Source organism: Geotrypetes seraphini, chromosome 7 (genome assembly GCF_902459505.1).
Source record: "Geotrypetes seraphini chromosome 7, aGeoSer1.1, whole genome shotgun sequence".
Classification (NCBI taxonomy): Eukaryota; Metazoa; Chordata; class Amphibia; order Gymnophiona; family Dermophiidae; genus Geotrypetes; species Geotrypetes seraphini.
This window is the reverse complement of record NC_047090.1, coordinates 143,065,474-143,086,740: the sequence shown is the minus strand read 5'-3', so window position 1 is coordinate 143,086,740 and position 21,267 is coordinate 143,065,474. Positions and strand designations below refer to the sequence as shown.

Sequence of the window (21,267 nt, the reverse complement as noted above, 5' to 3'; positions counted from 1 at the left end):
ATCCGCTGACCAACCCCAAAGCCACAAGGTATGGCGGGTTGCTACTCTGAGGGCCCTGGACTTGGCCAAGGCCCGCAATAGATCATACATGGCATCAAAGAGATAAGATGCGCCAAGTTCAATCTTAGCTACCTCTGGATCAGCTAAGGACTAGTTAGCTGACTCAGGCTACAAGACCTGGACAGCCTGGCAGCCACATCAAAACTCTGTTTAAGAGCAGCCTCCATCTAACAGTCTAGAGGGTCTCTTGGGGCCAAACCGCCCTCAACTGATACTGTATGTCTTTGAGTGATAGTTGAGACCACTGCATCGACCACAGGAGACTTAAAAGTATCTCTATCCTCATCAGGAATAGGGTAGAGCCTGGCCATGGACCACGCCAAGCAAAAAGGTGCATTCGGAATCTTCCACTGAGCATACACTACATCCCGAATATCTTGATTCATAGGGAAAGAGCAGGATGCTGACTGGATCCTTCACAGCATAGGGTCCACAACTCAACATAGTAACAGTAGATGACAGAAGATAAAGACCCGAATGGTCCATCCAGTCTACCCAACCTGATTCAATTTAAATTGTTTAATTTTTTTTCTTAGCTATTTCTGGGCATGAATCCAAAGCTCTAACTGGTACTGTGCTTGGGTTCCAACTGCCGAAATCTCCATTAAAACCTACTCCAGCCCATCTGCACCCTCCTAGCCACTAAAGCCCTCCCCAACCCATCCCCCCCACACAGACACAGACCATGCAAGTCTGCCCAGTACTGGCCTTAGTTCAATATTTAATATTATTTTCTGATTCTAGATCCTCTGTGTTCATCCCACGCTTCTTTGAACTCAGTCACAGTTTTACTCTCCACCACCTCTCTCGGGAGCGCATTCCAGGCATCCACCACCCTCTCCGTAAAGTAGAACTTCCTAACATTGCCTTTGAATCTACCACCCCTCAACCTCAAATTATGTCCTCTGGTTTTACCATTTTCCTTTCTCTGGAAAAGATTTTGTTCTACGTTAATACCCTTCAAGTATTTGAACGTCTGAATCATATCTCCCCTGTCTCTCCTTTCCTCTAGGGTACACATATTCAGGGCTTCCAGTCTCTCCTCAAATGTCTTCTGGCGCAAGCCTCCTATCATTTTTGTCGCCCTCCTCTGGACTGCTTCAAGTCTTCTTATGTCCTTCACCAGATACAGTCTCCAAAACTGAACACAATACTCCAAGTGGGGCCTTACCAATAACCTGTACAAGGGGCATCAACACCTACTTCCTTCTACTGGCTACGCCTCTCTTTATACAGCCCAACATTCTTCTGGCAGCAGCCACTGCCTTGTCACACTGTTTTTTTGCCTTTAGATCTTCGGACACTATCACCCCAAGGTCACTCTCCCCGTCCGTGCATATCAGCTTCTCACCTCCCAGCATATACGGTTCCTTCCGATTATTAATCCCCAAATGCATTATTCTGCATTTCTTTGCATTGAATTTTAGTTGCCAGGCATTAGACCATTCCTCTAACTTTTGCAGATCCTTTTTCATATTTTCTACTCCCTCTTCGGTGTCTACTGTTATAAATCTTGGTATCATCTTCAAAAAGGCACACTTTTCCTTCTAACCCTTCAGCAATGTCACTCACAAATATTGAACAGGATCAGCCCCAGCACCGAACCCTGAGGGACTCCACTACTCACCTTTCCTTCCTCCGAGCAACTTCCATTAACCACCACCCTCTGGCATCTGTCCGACAGCCAGTTTCTAACCCAGTTCACCACTTTGGGTCCTAACTTCAGCCCTTCAAGTTTGTTCAACACTCTCCTATGAGGAACTGTATCAAAGGCTTTGCTGAAATCTAAGTAAATTACATCTAGCATATGTCCTTGATCCAGCTCTCTGGTCATCCAATCAAAAAATTCAATCAGGTTCGTTTGGCACGATTTACCTTTTGTAAAGCCATGTTGCCTCGGATCCTGTAACCCATTAAATTCAAGGGGGGAGGGGGTCCTTAGCTTCCTCCTTGAAGCGTAAAACCATTGACACCTGAAGAATAAGCTCTTGAAGCTCTTCCCGGTGAAAACTAATAATAGCTTTATTTTTATCCTGTCATACCTTTTCAGTTCAAGACGGTGTACAACAAGAGGAACTGTAGGACCCCGAGGTGGCATTACATCAGTTAGATTTGGGAAGGAGTGGAAGACAGTTGAGTGACGGGGCGTTAAAGGGAAGGAGGTAGGAACGTGTACACAAATTGATGGACAAATCGTGTGCACAAATCGATGGATGCATCCTCGCCAACTGGTGCCTCCAAAAAATCCACCATCCAAATCATCATACCCTCCTAGAGGATCCTGGAGATCTACACCAAGATCCAAGTCCTCATCCGGTGAAACCGGATTAGCCATAAAAAGATCCTCATCCCAAGTCACCTGCGGCCGCTTGGATGATGGCTGAGGGGGCTGGACAGAGGCGGCTGTGGAAGGTAATGACCCCCCAGAAGACCAAGAGACCCCCAGGACAGAATCAGTACCCCCAGCCAACTGTAAATAAGCCTTGTACATGCCCAACACAAAATCAAGGCTTTTACAGCAACCATACCCCAGTTAAACTGGGGAGTGAACACATGACCTGGGAATTAAGCCCAGGTTCTCTGAATGGCAGTACTCTCTTACTCCAGTTCCCTTTGATGCATTTCTCAAACAGTTAGCTGGCTTTTAACTTAAAGCTTCCTGGGCCCTGCATCATATCCTTCTGACGTGAATAAAACAGCCATTTGGAAAAAAAAAATCCCAAACACACCCCATCTTCCCCAGTACCAGAAACTAAAAACATAGGGCTTCAGTCAAAGAATTTTCCATGGGTTCCCAACAGAAAAATATTTAGATAAGGTCCATTACCTCCAGAATATTTGATGCTCAATAGATTTTTTTTTTTAAAAAATCACACGTCTTTTAAAACCTCTCTCTGGCCTATTTTAGCGCTGTCATTTCATCAGATCAGTTCTATTTGACATTTTATATTATACATATATCTTTATTTTCTGACACTGTAATCCATGATTTTTAACTAACCAGGAAATTTTCTCCTATGTTAACACACCTTCTCTTCCACAATTTCTAGTTTGATCATAATCGCATTTACCTCAAGGCTGGGAGTCAAGCACCAGGCTTTAAATCCACTATCAGATGTTACCCTTAATGGTGACCCAAGGGGCTGTGAATGCCTCCTCAGCATACTCTGTCAGCCCAGCATGTGTGGAAGGGCCCGACCTGCAAGTTGAACTGGGATTCAGTCACATGGTAGCATGCAACTTTGTTACTGAACCACCTGGCAAGCCCAACATATCTTCAGTGTGAATAATATACATACCCCTCTCTCCTTTTCTCTTCATCTTCATCTGATTCTTTATCAGAGTCTTCTTTTCTCATTCTCCTGTCTCCTTTGAGCTTTGAGATGCCCTTCCTTCCAAATGGTGTCTCATTTTCCTTCTTCTCAATTTCTTCTTCTATATCTTTATTTTCCTTGTTGCTATCTTTTGATTTGTCACCTTCAATGTCTTTTTTAATTGGGGTTATATCTCGAATAATGCGTCTGCGTCCCTGTGACCATAAAAACAAAAAAGGTGTATTTGTTAGTTTGGCCAAAACTGAATGACATGTGAAAAACAAAATCGCAGCACTGTATTTGGCAATAGTATATAAAGACTCTTAACAAATGCTTTTTACTAGATCATATATATCATTACAATTTATGTCACAACTCCAGCTTCTAACATTGGAAATCTTGCAATGCCATGTCACCATTAACAAAAATCAGTTATTTTTTTTCCTACATGTCGTCACCAAGGCATCCACCTTGATTATTTAAACATTTCTCTCTTTTGGAACCAAAGGATATAGCTTATCTATTTCCCTTGTAACCATGAGCCCAGCCTCTTGAGCCTCCCACTCAGATGAGATTGGCTTGATGTATTGAAAAAGATTTTAGGATGATCTCTTTTAGATGACATTTGCTGCACAGAGGCTTCTGAGGTGCTCAAAGCTTCAAAATATTGAGTAATTATATTCAAGTTCTCTTCCCTCTGGAATAGTCCCAGTAGTGTAGGGTTATCTTTTACCCACTGGAATCTGCTCCTCTGAAGCCTCTGAAGAATACTAGGAGCATTCCTGTCCTCAGATGTACCTGCTGATAAAATGGATTGGGAATCTCAATTAGCTGATATAGTCAAGACCTTTTAGGGTTACTGAGCTCTTACCCACACAAGGTTGCATCTAAAAGTGCTGATCGCTCAGAGAAAATGCACAAAGCTCTGACACCATTGTGGTGGAAGCGATTCTTTTTTTTTTTTTTAACTAGCAATGCTCAGCACAATAGCATGCAAATTATATGCATGCTATTTGTGTGGAACATCGCAGTTAAAAGGGGGAGGAATTATGCTCAGCACATGCTCAGAACAGCAATCCCTAGCACAGCTCCTCCTCCTGCCTACCTGAACTGCCTAAAAAAAAAAATAAATAAAAAATACAGTCCTTGCTCTCCCAGTCTGCCTCGATAAGCTGAGCCAGCAGGACTCTCCGAAGCCACCTTAGGTACCTGAGCCAATCAGGGCCTTAGGCCCCTCCCAGTGTATCCCAGGATGTGGTGTATTTAGATTTTAGCAAAGCCTTTGACAGTGTACCACTTAGACGTTTAATAAATAAAACTGAGTGCTCTTGGGATGGGCCCCAAAGTTACGGGCTGGGTCAGGAATTGGTTAAGTGGAAGATGACAGAGGGTAATGGTCAATGGAGATTGCTCTGAGGAAAGGGATGTTACCAGCGATGTGACTCAAGGTTCTGTTCTTGGGCCTGTTTTTAAAAAAATATTTTTATAAGCGATATTGCTGAAGGATTGTCAGGTAAGATTTGCCTTTTTGCGGATGATACCAAAATCTGCAATAGAGTAGATACCACGGATGGTGTGAATAACATGAAGAAAGACCTAGCGAAGCTTCTGAAATTTAGCAGCTAAAATTAAATGCTAAGAAATGCAAGGTATGCATTTGGGCTGCAAAAACCTAAAAGGAACGATACAGTTTAGGGGGTGAAGAACTTACATGCATGACAGCATTGAGCGGGACTTGGGAGTGATTGTATGTGATGATCTTAAGGCAAGTTGAAAAGGTGACAGCAAAAGCTAGAAGGATGCTAGGGTGCTTAGGAAGAATAGGAAAAAGGAGGTATTGATGCCCTTGTATAAGACTCTAGTGAGACCTCATTTAGAATATTGTGTACAATTCTGGAGACTGCAACTTCAAAAAGATATAAAAAGGATGGAGTCTGTCCAGAGGAAGGCTACTAAAATGGTGCGGGGTCCTCGTAATAAGGCGTATGGGGACAGACAAAGATTTCAAAACAAGTCACCAGCCTACTGTTTTGGAGCACTGCCTCCATTACTACAGTGAATCCGGTCTTACAGCATGAAAAACAAAACATCAGTTCACCAACACAAACCCCACTCAAAGTCAGAAGCCAATATGTACCACCCCCATGCTGAAGGCTGCTCCTAGCCCATCTCCTGTTCTATGAGCCAATACCTGCTTGTCTGGTCTTTGACAAAAAAAAAAAAGGAGAAATTAGATCTTACCTGCTAAATTTCTTTCTTTTAGTCCCTCTAGAATGGCACACACGGATGGATTTATGCTCCTCTGCCAGCAGGTAGAAACTGAGAACAAACTGAATTCTAACGGTATGGCTCTAGTCCCCCTTAGAGTCAGTCTGACAAATAGCCAAGCAGGAACTCAACTAACTTATCAACTGAAAGAACAGGAACTCCAATTTGTTTTTTTATGCTATGTAGTAAATAATTACACTCCCTCCCTCCCCCCCAAAAAAAAGAAAAAAAGAAAGATAAAAGGAATAAAATCAACATTTAGCATTCCTAAAAAAAACGACTTCATGTCATCATGAAAAAACACTGCCTGGGTTCTTTGCTGGTCTGGAGGGACTAAAAGAAAGAAAATTATCAGGTAAGGTCTAATTTCTCCTTTTATTAACTATGCTTGTTGTATCTAGGAATTTTTCCTTTTGTATTTTTTGTGTCCTCTCATAATGTGGGCTAGATGGAAGACAATCGAAATAAATAATTTGTTTGATTATATTTATATATTCCATTCCTTAGTGTTCTTAGTTGAATTATAATGGAAATTATAAATTAAAAAATTAAGCTCTAATTTCTCCTTCTTTAGTGTCCCTCCAGTCCGGCACAGACGGATGGGACGTACCAAAGCAGTACCTATCACGGGTGGGACCCTCGAAGGGTTGCCACAAGAACCCGCTTGCCAAAAACAGCATCTCAATGTACCAAATATCAACCTGGTAATGACGCATAAAGGAGACAACCAAACTGCTGCCTTACAGATGTCCACCAGGGGCACAAGAGAACTCTCTGCCTAGGGTGTCGCCTGACCTCGTTTAGAATGAGCCTTAAGAAAATCAGGAACAGACTTCTTCTGAAAAAGATACAGTGTAGCAATAGCCTTGCTTGATCCAGCGTGCAATGGAGGCTTTAGAAAAATGTTCCCCCTTATGTCTGCCTGATAGTAGGACAAAAGGATGATCCGTCTGACGAACTCTTGAGGTCGTCTCACGTAGACACGGAAAACTCTGCAGATATCCAACTTGTGCAATTGCTTCTACTCCAAAGAACCCTCCCAATTACCCAAGACTGGAAGGGAAACCGCCTGATTCACATTAAAAGGTGAAATGACTTTAGGAAGAAAGGAAAAAACAGGCCACAAAACTACACACTCCCTAGAAAATTCCAAGAAGGGAGCTCGACAAGAAAAAGCCTGCAACTCAGACACGTTTCTCGCTGATGGAATGGCTACCAGAAAAATGGCCCTCAAGGCAAAATCTTTCATCGTGCAGGAACTAAGAGGTTCAAAAGGAGGATGAACCAATATAGATGGGACCAGATTGAGATCCCAGGCCCCAACTGAAGACTGCACCTGCGGCCACATTAACTTCACCACTCTCGTACATCAGGATGAGACGTCAACCATTAGACACGCAACCAACCTCGAAAGGACGCCAAAAGGATGCAATTTGAAACCATAAAGAGGACTAAGCTAGGCCCCTCTCAAGACCCTCCTGCAAAAAAAATCCAGGATGCGAGGTAAGAACGCACAAAGGGAAACCATCGCCCTTACGGAACACCAGTGCTCAAAGAAATGCCAGATGTGCACATAAGTATGGAAGTCGAGAACTTCTGAGAGCCCAAGAAAGTAGAGACTACTTTATTTTAATATCCTTTCTTACATAAGTGCTCCTTTCAAGAGCCAAGCTTTAAGAGAAAAGGGACCTGGATTGAACATAGAAATTGGACCCCGAGTCAGAAGGTTGTCTGACAGGAGCAGAGGAAGAGCACCGCCACATGGAAATGAACCAGATCCCTATTCCATGGACACCTCGGTAATCCGGAGCCACCAGGATCACACAGCCTGCGTTCGAAGAACTCTGCCTGCCAGAGGCCATGGAGGAAAAATATACAGCAGCCTGTCCATCAGACAACACTGCACTAGAGCATTCAGCCCCTAGGCCTGACAATCTCTACTGCGACTGAAGAACATCTACGCCTTAGAGTTGAAATGGGTGGCCATAAGATCCATCACTGGCCAACCTCACAACCGGACTATCAGCTCAAAGGCCTCCATCCAGCACATAACGATTGAGGAAATCCACCTAGACACTGTCCACACCTGCAATATGGGACGCCGCAATACCAAGCAAGTGGGTCTCTGCCCACTACATGAGAATCGCTGCGCTACCAGACAACTCTTGGTTCCCCTCTGCTGATTGACGTAGTCCACCGCCATGGCACTGTATGAGAGAACCCTAACTGCTTTGTTTGCTCGGAAGTACTGAAAGGTCATTAAGCACCAACCAAATGGACCCGTCTCCAGAACATTGATTGACTACAAGGCTGGTGATGAGCTGAGCGACCAAGACACTGAGCTCCACAGTCTAAGACACTGGGATCCATGAGAAGAACTGTCCACTGAGGCTGCTTCAGACCCACTCCCTGTACCAGATTGTGGGATTGAAAACACCAACGCAAACTGCCATCGAGCCTAACACCTGAAGAAAGTCCTGTACTTGATGACAACGAGAGCCCATCATAGAGCAAATCTGTGATTGCAACTTCATCACCCACGCTTTGGGAAGAACACCCTTCCCAGACTGGTGTCGAAGAGAACTCCGAGATACTCCAAGTGTTGAGATGGGGTCAACAGACTCTAGGCAAGGTTGACAACCCAGCCCAACGACTGCAGCAACTCGACCACTCGGGCCATGATGCATGTGCTCTCCTGGAAGGACTTCAAAAGAATCAACAAGTCATACAGATAAGGATGAACCAAAATACCCTCTTTGCACAAGGCCACTCCCACCATGACCTTGGAGAAAGTACATGGAGCCACAGCGAGACCAAACGAAATCACACAAAACTGAAAGAGCTGCACTAAAAATTGCAAAGCAAAGGAACCACTAATGAAACTCCTGAATTGGGATGTGGAGGTATGTCTCCATCAGGTCGAAAGAGTTGAGAAATTCCCTTGGCTGAACTGCTAGGATCATGGACCTTAGAGTCTCCATATGAAAGGAAGTAACCCAAAGCGCCCTGTTCACCCCCTTGAGATCCAAAATGGGGCAAAACGACCCCCTCCCTTTTGGGAACCACAAAGTAAATGGAATATCATCTGGTGCGGATCTTGTGAGGGGGCACCAAAATCACTAGTCTGAGATCTAGTAACCTCTATAGCAGGGGTAGGGAACTCCGGTCCTCAAGAGCCATATTCCAGTTGGGTTTTCAGGATTTCCCCAATGAATATGCATTGAAAGCAGTGCATGCAAATAGATCTCATGCATATTCATTGGGGAAATCCTGAAAACCCGACTGGAATTCGGCTCTCGAGGACCGGAGTTCCCTACCCCTGCTCTATAGAGTCTGATGAAATTCCAGTTTCTTCCAAGGGAACCGACAAAGGGAGGAAAGAAAAAGATCTGGCAGGGGTTGATCGAACTCAAGTGCATACCCATCGTAAATCACCTCCAGGACCCACTGATTTGCTTTGATCTTGGTCCACCCCTGGTAAAACTTCCACAATCGGGCTCCTGCTGGAACAAGGGGAAGGACCCACACACCGTCACTGTGTGGGTTGAGAAAAGACAGGAAGAGTCACTGCCTCCCCTCCTAAGGGGGACTGCACAACCGACTTGTACTACTGTTAGAATTCAGTGTGTTCTCAGTCTCCACCTGCCAGAAGAGGAGCATAAACCCATCCTTCTGTGCCGGTCTGGAGGGACACTAAAGAATCTATATTATTTTTCTTTTATTCATCAAACATTTGGAGGAATAAGTGAAATGAGGGCGGGGCTGGAAAGGAGAATAGAACCACCCTGAGCCTGCAAGTCCAGAGGGAAAGGGGAAATGACCCTGATTCTTCTGGGCATCCTTCTCAGTAATGGCCCTGAAAGTAGATCCTGAACTCCATCCCTGCCCTCCTAGCTCAACTAGTTAACCAGTCCTCTAACTAAATCCCATTAAATAAGTAAAGAAAAATAAACAATATAACTGACCCAGGAGCAAACCAATGCAGACCTAGTGCATGGTATGTCCGCCTTCCACCTGCTGGAGACAGAGCAATACTGCTAAGCCATAGCCTATATAGGGCAGAGCACACAAGTGATTAGGCCCACATCCTATCCAATATAACCCACTAGATCTGGACTGGTCTGGCTGGTAAGGAAACATTTTATCACAGAGGGAACAAAAGGCCTCTGAGTCGTCCAATTAATCCTATTAAGTCACTGGGAATTCAGTCAGAACAGCAGTAAATCATTAACAAAAAGTAGTCAATCAAGATGTCTAGATAACATGCAATGATTGACTTCGCCTTAAAACTCATAAGTAATAAGGGGAAAAATTATCAATGCAAGCTAGTTGAGTTATCTTAGCATTGGTAGTAATGGATTATTACATTCTGATTACACTCATTAAGAAAGCAACTTACTCGTGGAGATCGAATTTCAATTTCTTTTTCACTTTCACTATCTGAATCCATATTCTCTTCTACTTCCTTCTTTACTTCTGCTGGAGATGTCTCTTCTGCTGATGGAACAATATCCTCTATTGGTTTCTTTGGTGTTTGAATCTCCTTTACAGGCTTAGGATCATTATGGTGGATTGTCCTAAACAGAATACTTGCAGATCGACAGTATTCCTCAAACCCATAAAGATATCTGTACAAATTAAAAAAAAAAAAAAAAAAAAAGATTAAGAAAACACCACACTCATATTTTTGAATGAAATGCAATAGGCTAATGATGCTTACAAGCAGTTTTCCCACAAAGGCAATCTGTATGTTACAAACTCCAGTCCTGTGTACTACCCTAGACAACCCATTTGAACTTTCTTTAAAGGACAACTAATTATTATACTTTCAACAGGCAGTCCTAGCTTTCATTCTTTCCTTAAGTGGTCATAGCTCCTCAACCAAGAAATAATTGTCTGCTAATAAAGAGGAATGAACAAATTCTTCAGCAGCTCAGTATCTTTTTGTCTAGTGATGCCTCTATTTTACTGGTATTTTGATATATCTAGTTTATGTATTGGTTGCTGTGTATTTGCAGTGGTTGTTGTTTGTTGCTTCTGCCTTGTTACAAGTTGACTTAAATAAAGTTGTTTTTTTTTAAAAAAAAAAGATGATTCACACATTCATTTAACCACCTATCTGTTTATCTCAATTGACTTTGGGCTAGATTCACTAATGGCACGGATCTGATCTGATCCGTGAGGGATCCGATCCATGTCCAGGGGGCTGATTCACGAATTGCCTTCATGCAAATGAGGGTGATCGGAATCACACCCCAACTGACTGCCAGGATCGCTCTCTAGCAATCCCAACGCATGCGCAGACCATCTGTAGATGGTCTGCGCATGTGCTGGCTCTCCGTGCCCAGCACAGCCCGTGGTTTTAGCCCACTTTAAACTTACGGGTTAAAACCATGGGCTCGCAGTGCGGGAAAGGGCAGGAGAGTCAGGGCGAGAGCAGGGTGGCGAGTCGGGGGCGACAGGCAGGAGAGATTCGGAGCAGATAGCAGGGTTTTTACACAAGTGACTGGTCCTGAGCAGTCGCTTGTTTTTTGTTTGGCCAGCCCAGTCGATGTGCCTGCTTTTTGTTAGTGAATCGTGGCCCTTCCTACATAAGTAATGTTGGAAATGATCCTCAATGCCAGCAACGAATCTGTTACAGTAACAGTTAAGATACTTGAGCATCAGATTATTTCCATTACCATCAATTAAGGGATTTTGGCCTATATTCTATAAACGACATCTTAATTTAGTTGTCAGTAGGCGCTCTACTGGTACCTAAGTCCAAAATGCTATTTAAAAGTGAACTTAAAAAGAAAATTCAAGGCGCCTACCGGAGCCTAAAGAAATAGCACTGGAATTTTGCTTCCAGAGGTGCTTTACGGCATCTAACACCCCTGTAGGTGCAGGAAATGTATGTCTTGAAAATCCTGGCCTACATTTCTGGTGCCTACTTTTGCCGGAGGCACAATTCTCCAAACAGTGCCATCGCGTGACTGACACACAATCGGTGTCTGCTTTTAAAGCAGCCGCTGACAAAAGCGCTGTTTAAGAGAATCTGGGCCTTTCTGTCAAAAAAAGGCCCTCGGAGAACTTAAGAACACAGAGATATCAATTGAGAGAGCAATGAGAGGGGGTATGCTTCGGGGAGGAATATACAGAGCACTACTAATAATCTGATGCTCAAGCATCTTACTGTTACTTGAAAAGATTCATCCATCATTGCTGGCATTGTGGATCATTTCCGAAATTTGACAAACAATCTACAGTTTAGGTTCTCTTCTACACACATCTGAAAGACAATCCAATTACCTTCCCAGATGATGTAAAAACATAAGCAACTGAATCTGGAAGGCTCTTTTTGTGATTTATAAACAGTTGTACAAAATATTGTCATTTTTTATACTTTAATAAAAATATTTAAATATAAAATCATGAGTGTTTGAGGCTTGTGCAAATGAGAACAGAGTCCATGGGGATGGAGCGGGGACAGAAACAAACTTTGTCCCTATGTCAAACTCACTGGAGGATAAAGCCAGGATATGCCCAGAATCTAAGGAATAAGATTTTATGGCTGTTTTATTGGCAGCTCCTTTCTATTTATTGAGATACTTTACTACAGGGGTGGGCAACCACAGTCCTCAAAGGCCACAACCCAGTTGGGTTTTCAATATTTCCACAATGAATAAGTGTATCTATTTGCATGCTATGGAAACAGTACATAGAAATCAATTTCCTTGCATATTCATTGTGGAAATCTTGAAAATGTGACTGGGTTGTGACCCTTGAGGACTGTGGTTGTCTACTCCTGCTTTAGAGCAATCAAATACCATATATACTTGAATATAAACAGAGATTTTGGGGCCCAAAAAAATGGTCCAAAAAGGGGGGTCCCTGTTTATATTCGAGTCCACCAGAAAGCATACGCTTTTGTACTCCATTTACAATGACTGGCACTACTCTCCTTCACGCTCCCAGTGCCTGGAGCCGCACTCCTGCAATCTCCTCTTCCCCCCATGACTGATGCTACTTTTCTGTACGCCCCCCAATGACCGGCGCTGATGCACTATCCTCGACTCTACCCTGCTGCTACCACAGCTTTCTCCTTACCATCTCCGGCGCTGAATAAAGACCTCCAGTAGCTGTTCAGCTAAGACCTCTCTCCACCAATATCAATGCTCTGTCCTGGGCCAATGTGGGGCCTTGAGCATCTGTGCATGCTCAAGGCCTGACGGCTCCTGCCTCCTCTGAGAATCTCGGAGAAAGTGGGAGCCAGCGGGGTTGGAGGCACTTTGAGGGGCTCCAATACCTATGCACTTCCTTTTCCCACCCTCCAGCCAGATAAACCCCTTTACTAAGCAGTGTGCAGCGCTCCAAGCACGCTATCTGTAGTTGACCCAGAAGCCTTCCCTCCAACATCAGAGAGAAGGCTTCCGGGTCAGCCACGTGCAGCGTGCAGGGCCCACAGCCCTGCGAAGAAGTGCAGCTGGAAGGCAAGAAGGAGGCAGCTGACCTGGATGACTCCAGTACAGTCTTGCGGGAGTGAGCACCGAAACAGTTGGCCACAGAACGCACACACGCGTTGGACTAAGGAAGGAAGCTAGAGGGGGCATGCGTTGGGCCATGAGAGGGGCACGAACTTGGAGCAAAGGCTGAAAGGCGGGGGGGCACAAACTTGGGGCACAGAAGGAAGGGAGAGGGCGTGAACTTCAGACAGAAAAGGGAAATAAGAAAGGGGCACAAACTTGGGACATTGGATGGAGGGAAGGAGGAAAAGATGCTGAGGTAGGAGTGGAAATAGAAAGGGAGAATTGTAGGGCATGAGTATGTGACAGAGTGAAAGAGATGGTGCACACAGGGAATAGAAGAAAGAGGAGAATTTTTGGGCATAGGGAGGGAGAAGAGTGAGGTACAAATGCATGGGGAAGAAAAAGAAGAGAGGGAGAAATGTTGGATATGGTGGTGGAGAGGGAACAGTGAAATATTGAAAGGGATGCAAAGAGGGAGGAATATTGGACATAGTGGGGGTTGAAAGTGGAAGAAATGTTGGATGTGGCAGTAGAGGGGGTGGGAGAGATGCACCCTGGATTCCTCTCTCTCTCTCTTTCCCCACTCCTTTTACAGCAAGGAAGGGAATGAGAGATAAAGAGATGGTGGACAGTGAGAGAGAGAGAGGGAGACATGTTGCACATGGGAGTGGAGAAGAGAAGAAGAAATGCTGTGCAGGAGTGAGGAGGGGAAACAGAATAGAAAGGAGTGAAGATGCTGTACAATGGGAGAAAAGGAAGAGAGGGAGAAATTCTGGACCATGGTAGAAAGAACCAATAGAGAGCAACAGAAGAATTTGCAGAGGACAGGAAAACAGAAAAAAGAGAAACTGGGACCAACTTGATGAAAAAAAATAAATCTCCAGACAACAATGGTAAAAAAAGGAATTTATTAACTGAAATATGTTAGCTTTAGGAAATGTATATAGCAGATGTCTTTGTATTGTGTTCAAAAGAAAAGGAAAAAAAAAAAAAGGAAATGAAGGAGAAATTAGGTTCTTAGTCTTACTTGTTAATTGTCTTTCTTTTAGACTCTCCAGATCGGCACAGTTCACTGATGGGTAATAGCTCACCATGACCAGCAGGTGGAGACCGAGACAAACTTTTGGCTGTAGTACAAGTAGCTGTGCTTCCCCCTAATACAACCAGTCTGCCAAATAGCCAAGCAAAACTAACAAGTACTAATTATAACAGGAACAACACTCCTAACAGGAGTAACAACTAACATAGAGCAATTCTGTTAGAAATGCCCAGGCGTGAGAAAGTCGTGATGGGGCCTGTGCTGCCGACGGTGCGGTTTGTTATAAGGTACTGTATTTCGGTCTCACAGTTGGGGTTCAGATGGATGGGAGACATGGAAGGGACGTAGGGGGAGTGCTGCTGCTGCTGGCGACTAGGGCTTATTTTCGGGGTTAGGGCTTATATTAAGACCTACCCCTAAAATCAAGCTAGGGCTTATTTTCGGGGTAGGTCTTATTTTCAGGGAAACACAGTAGTCGTACTGCAGCATTCTGAACTAGTTGGAAGTTATGCACTGTTTGGTTTTACCAATATATAGGGCATTACAATCATCCAGCTATGATGTTATACAAATGGACCACTGTGGCCTGGCTTGGCTTTTCAATATAGGTAGAGAGATTTTGTAATTGCCACAGATGACAAAAAAAGGTTGTTATTTTGATTCTGCAAATTCAAAGTCTAGCAGATGGTATTTTGAAGTCAGCTACCTGTTCACATTTTGTAGCTAGTACTGAGCTCCCATACTAATACTACATTTGCTAAGGCATGAAAATCAAAGAACAAGTTTCTAAAACTCATTCAGTCCATTTTTTTCTCAGGTTTTATGAGATTAATTTCTTTCATCAAATCAAATCATTCAAATCTGTCCATGGTATTTTAATGACTTTGAGTTGAATATTCTATGCAAAACTCACTAGTTCAAAAAACTGCTACCTATTTTTTTCTCAAAACTGATACTAATGGACTGAATGAGTTTTACAAAAAGTGCTCTTCAATTGTCCATTGAAAACCTGACTGCCAAATCCAAAGCAATGTTGTTGACTACCTAGGCCTATTATCTTCCTATATGCCAAATAACTTTCATGAAAGTAACTCTAGGCCTGAGCACTAAAATTGTTAAGTCTTCCTGAGTTTGTCGTTTTCACAAAAGATCAGCGTTGATAGCTAAAAATTCACTATCAATCGACAGCTCAAATATATTTTCATCAATACCAGAGATGTTGGATAATATAGAGCTCAGAGCACCAAATGGAAGCATGGTAAGGTGTAATAAATGGGAAATGAAGGAAGCAAGTCTCTCCCTCAGGAGATATCAGAGGGAAGAGGATAAGCATCTCCCCCTCTGAAGATGTGCATACAGATGTTGAAACAGAAGGTAAATGATCCCTCAATATACAGACATGTGAAAAAATTTGGACACCCCTTGAAATATTCAGTTCTTTCTTAAGATATGTACACATATTGATGTCAAATCTTTTTTTTATTTATCTCTGGAAAAGAAAATGATATATTTGCAGGTAAACAACAACATTTTTCCTTGATTTACTCATGAAACAAAAGAGATCCACAAAAATGTGTATTCTGAGGAATAAATTAGGACACTCTACACCCTAATAGCTAGTGTTACCCCCTTTAGCTGAAATAACTGCAGTGAGTTGCTTCTTATAGCCATCTATCAGCCTCTGAAATTAGTCTGAGGAAAGATTGGTCCACTTCTCAATGCAGAATTCTTTCAGCTGTGAGATGTTTGATGGATTTCTTGCATGTACAGCCCGTTTCAAATCACCCCACAGCATCTCAATGGGATTAAGATCAGGGCTTTGACTCGGCCACTCCAGGACTCTCCATTTATTAGTTTTCAGCCTGTCCTTGGTGGATTTACTGGTATGTTTTGGGTCATTGTCGTGTTGCAGGGTCTAGTTCCGCTTTAGCTTTAATTTTCTTACAGATGGTCTCGCATGTTATGTTCCTCAAGCACCCTCTGATACATGGTAGAATTCATGGTGGATTCTATGATAGTGAGCTGGCCAGGTCCTGTAGCAGCAAAGCATCCACAAAATATGACACTTCCACTTCCATGCTTCACAGTTGGTATGAGTTTCTTTTTCTGGAATGCTGAATTTGGTGTACGCCAAACATGTTCTCTTTTCTTGTGTCCAAATAATTCAATTTTAGACTCATTTATCCATAGAACACTATTCCAGAAGTCCTGGTGTTGTCTAAGTTCTCTCTGGCAAACTTCAGTCTGGCCTTGATGTTTCTCATAGAGACCAAGGGTTTCCGCCTTGCACACCTCCCTAGCAAGTTAAATTTGTGTAGTCTCTTTCTGATTGTAGAGGCATGCACTTTCACATCAACAGTAGCAAGAGGCATGCTGTAGGTCCCATGATGACATTTTAGGGGTTTTGGAGCCTTCTTTTAGCATCTTGTGGTCTGCTCTGGGGGTCAACTTGATTGGACAGCCAGATCTGAGCATTTTGGCAGTTGTCTGGAAAGTCCTCTACTTGTACACTATTTTCTGGACAGTGGAATGGTTATAGTCAAATTGTTTCGAGATCTTTTTAAAATCTCTTACCAGACTTATAAGCTGCTACAATCTTCTTTCTGAAGGCCTCAGACAGCAATTTTGATCTCACCATGGTGTTCAAGTTTATTAGGATTTTATTAGGATTTTATATACCGCCTATCAAGGTTATCTAAGCGGTTTTTACAATCAGGTACTCAAGCATTTTCCCTATCTGTCCTGGTGGGCTCACAATCTATCTAATGTACTTGGGCTATGGAGGACTCTCACCGCAGCAGTCTGATCGATTTTCAGAGGGTTGTGTTCATGAAGACCTAGCTAAAATAAAGGTAGACAAAGCGATAGGGCCAGATGGTGTAAATCCAAGGGTGCTGAAGGTCTGGTAGCTCCGCTGACTGACTTTTTCAACGAGTCGAGAATGGAGGACTTGGAGAAGGGCGGATGTGGTCCCTCTCCACAAAAGTGGAATTAAGGAAGAAGTAGGGAATTACAGGCCGGTATGTCTGACTTCTGTGGTAAGCAAATTAATGGAAACACTTACAACAGAGAATGGTCAAGGTTCTGGAATCCTACTACTGAAAATTCAATCCAGACTATTATTCAACACAGGCTGTATCCATCTCTGATAGGGTGGGGAGTAAGGAATCGTATGCTGTTCTACAGGAAAGAGGATTATCGAGGTAAGAACCTAATCTTTCCTTCCTGTACAAACAGCATACAATTCCTTACGAATGGGATGCACCAGAGCAGTCCCTCGTGTCTAGGGCAGGAGAGCTAAGCCTGCAACGAACACAGAGGACCCAAATGACATGTCCGCTTGTGTTGATACGTCCACTCTGTAAAACTTCGTAAAGGTATGAAGAGTGGATCATGTGGCTGCTCTGCAAATTTCATCAGGTGGCACTGTCCTGGACTCTGCACAAGAAGCCGCCACACTTCTGGAAGCCAATGAACAGGATTTCCAGACATTCGAGACACTGAGGGCCAGATTCTCTAAATTCACCGAGCATTTGATGGCGCTAAACTATCGTTAAATGCACATATTTTACTGCTCGATTATCAAAATGCTCACTGTGGCCTTTTCCGTGCTTTCTAGCAGCCTTTGATTATATTGCAAATGCTGTAGTACAACAAAGTCATTAATACTAAAACTGTAGTATAACGAGGTCATTAATATTAAAATTAACTCTTCGGGTGATTCTTCAAAAGGCACGCCCCTCTATTTACATGGAATCGGGGATGTTATTTACCAGAAGGGTCTGAGCTGTCATAGCCTTACTTTTCTGTCAGTGCTTGAGTGCTGATTAGCTCAGGCACTGACAGGAACATGGTAGTTCAGACCCATCAAAATGAATGGTCCCAATTCCTTGTAAATGGAGCTCCCCCCCCCAAAAAAAAAAAAGGCCTGGTGTTCTAGTGGGATGCACTGTGAAGGGTCTAAGGCCCTGTTTGGCCCAGGCACCTAAGGCCCTTTCCCAAGGCCACTAGGGGGAGGGGGTCTTAGGCACCAGGGCTAATCAGGGCCTTAGACCCCTACCAGTACATCCTAGGATGCACTAGAAAGGGGAAGGCCCACCATTTTAAAGAGGCAGGGAGCAAGCATCCCTCCAGCTGGTCTTCTAAAAAGGCATTTTTTTGGGGGGGGTTGTCAACCCACTAGACCAGTGTTTCTCAACATGTGGTACGCGTACCCTTGGGGGTACACAGGCCATTTGTTGGGGGTATGTGGCCTGGCTGCCGTCGGGGATCCCTCCCTGCCTGCTCGCTGCCAGAGATCCCTCCCTGCCTGTCTGCTGGCCCGCTGCACCCCCCCCCCCACCCCTGAAGCCAACCCTGTAACTTCATTGGAACCGGACTGGCTCCCTCCTCCCCTAGCAGCACTCTGTAGGGATGCTGGCAGCGACTCACATGCTGTGTAGCAGACCTGGAACCTTTTCTACAATGTCAGAATTGACGTCAGAGGGAAGGCTTGTGGGCCAGCCACGTGCAGTGTGTGAAGTACTGCATGCACTGTCCCTGCATTGAGTTGCTGCAGGGGGAGGATGGAGCGAGTCCGGCTCCAACAAAGTAAAATATCAACTTCGGAGGTGGGGGTGGTACAGCAGGCTGGCAGGGAGGGAGGAATCCCCAGAAGTGGCTTCAGCAGAGAGCAGGCAGGAATCCCTAGTGGTGCCTGTGGCTTCTGTGGATGGGTCAGCTTCGGGGGAGGGGAGGTTAGTGCTGACAGGCGGTGGGGCAGGCAGGGATCCCCAATGTGCAACTTAATTTTGGGACAAAGCTGGAATCCAGGGAGGGAGCGGGGGCACAAACTTGACACAGAAGGAAGAGAAGGGGCATGAACATTGGACACAGAAGGGAGGGAATAGAAAGGGAGAATTAATGGGCATAAGTGTGTGAGTGAGAGATGGTGATCATGGGGAAAGGAAGAAAAGAAAATTTGGCATAGAGAGAAAGAGAGAGAGGGAGAAGTGAGATAGACATGCATGGGGAATAGAAGGATGAGAGGGAGAAATGTTGGATTAGGTGGTGAAGAGGGCAGATTGAAGGGGATGCAAGGGGGAGGAATGTTGGACATAGTGATGGAGGGAGAAATATGGCATTGTGCTGGAGAGGGGTGATAGAAGGAGAAATGGGCATGGGGCTGGTGGGTAGTGGTGAAAAATGCTGCAAATGATCCGGGGGATGAGAGAGGGAGAAATGTTGGCTATAGCAATAGAGGGGGTAGGAGAGATGCCTGGATGTCTTAAGACAGATGGAGAGAGAGAGTGAGATATGTTGGTTGGGGAAGGAATGGGGTCCGGAGAGGAAGCTTGCAGGAGCCAGAAAGAAAGAAATATTAGAGCTTGAGCAGGGGTGCTCGGTTGGTATTTGTTATGCTTAGGAGTTACTTGGCTTGAAAAAGTTGAGAAAAACTGCTCTAGACCACCAGGCTTGATGTAGTAAAGGGTAATGGGGGGGGGGCTAGGTATGGGGGGGAACCCCAACCCTAAGGCAGGAAGGAGCGGGCATCCTTCCTGCCAATTTAAAAATAAAAAATACCCTGTCAGGCTTATGGGTGGGAGGGCTTTTTCTTTTTAAAAAAAAAAAAAAATAGGTGCAGCTCGTGTGTGGGTGTTCTGCAAGCACAACAGCTTTGCTCATTAAAAAAAGCAGCTCCTGCTCTCCCTGCTTGCCGGTTCAGGCAGGGAGGATAGGGGCTGCTTTTTTTTTTTTGCAGGCAGGCAGGAGGAGCTGTGCTAGGGACTGCTCTTCTGAGCAAGCACCAGGCACAGTTCCTCCCCCCCTATCCTTTATCGGCAATTTTCTGAACAAAATAGCATGCATATAATTTGCAAAGCAGGCTAGAAAAATTATGGTGATCAGGATCTAGGCATTGAACGCAACAGCTATGTAACTCAATACGAGAAACAGTCCTGTGACCCCAAGAACTTTGCTTAAATCCACTAGAAGCCTTGGACATTGTAGTAAAAACCACCAATGTGAGGTCAAAAGACAGAATAGTTTGAGACAGTCAAGTAGATTATAAACTGATAAAGTCTCGACGATCCCAGCCTGACGACAGGCTTAAGAGGACCCATAATAAAAATTCAATAAAAAATGAAAAATATTGTACTGGGTTAAAGGAAAAGGAACAACAGTGCTAATAGAGAACATACAAGTACTAATAGAGAGCATACAAAAACTATGCCTAAAATAGGAGTATATAGTATGCACACTGAGTGAAACTGAAAAAAACAGCTTCTCAGTTCTGTGGAAAACTGATGGTCCCGTGAGCTGGCAGTGGGTGGGAAGGTACTCACGCATGTGTGGTGCAGGCGGTCTTAAGTTTTAAAGTGACACTGCACTTGTGGACTGTCCATACCGGGCTCCGTGGATGACATCACCCATACATAAGAATATGTTGTCTGCTTGTCCTGGGCTAAATGATATTACAGTAAACCATCGATTTAACAGACTGCTTGGGGGGGGGGGGTGTCCGTTAAATGTGAGTGTCCGGAAAATCCGAATGTTACTGAAATGGCTTAATTTGCTGCCGGAAACGGCTGTTTTAGAGACAGTGCGCTTGCCCGAATGTCAATTCACAGAAGTGCCTAATGCTGAATATGTCGTCCGTTAAATCCGAAGTCCAGATAAACAAGCTCCAGAAAATCAAGGGTTCACTGTACAATGAAATGAAATTTATATATTAGAAAATAATTTGAGAAATGCATTGCTCTTGACTGTAATCTTCTAAAGCATTCAGTGATGTTCTTTTTTTTTTTTTTTCTGGAATGTACAGACTGGTATAATGTCTGCAGTGTAGACCAGTGTCTGGACTCCTTTACCCTATTTTAGTAAGAATCTACATTATATCATGATTATCCTTGATCAGTTTTATAATTAAATACAAAATGGGAAATGTCTCCATACTACTTTCTCTTGTTACTTGTGCACAGTTTGGGTAAGCATAAAAAGCTGGTAATCCAGAATTTTTTTCACATGTTCTCACAAAGTTCCATCTCAGAGAATATTTAAACTACATCTGCATTGAGCTGGGAATCTAAACATGCCAGAC

At 43.9% G+C, this 21,267-nt stretch overlaps 1 protein-coding gene across 4 annotated transcripts in view; it reads right to left on the bottom strand.

Moving 5' to 3' along the window:
- The window catches only part of ARID4A (AT-rich interaction domain 4A), a 236,072-nt gene that overhangs the window by 49,524 nt on the left and 165,281 nt on the right, over nucleotides 1-21,267 (bottom strand). For all 4 annotated transcript variants that reach the window (XM_033952272.1, XM_033952273.1, XM_033952274.1 and 1 more), the window contains exons 15-16: nucleotides 10,042-10,270; nucleotides 3,360-3,589 (exon numbers count right to left, since the gene is read on the bottom strand). In XM_033952272.1, coding sequence (XP_033808163.1) covers nucleotides 3,360-3,589; nucleotides 10,042-10,270 — 459 coding nt within the window. The remainder of the gene's footprint in view (nucleotides 1-3,359; nucleotides 3,590-10,041; nucleotides 10,271-21,267) is intronic.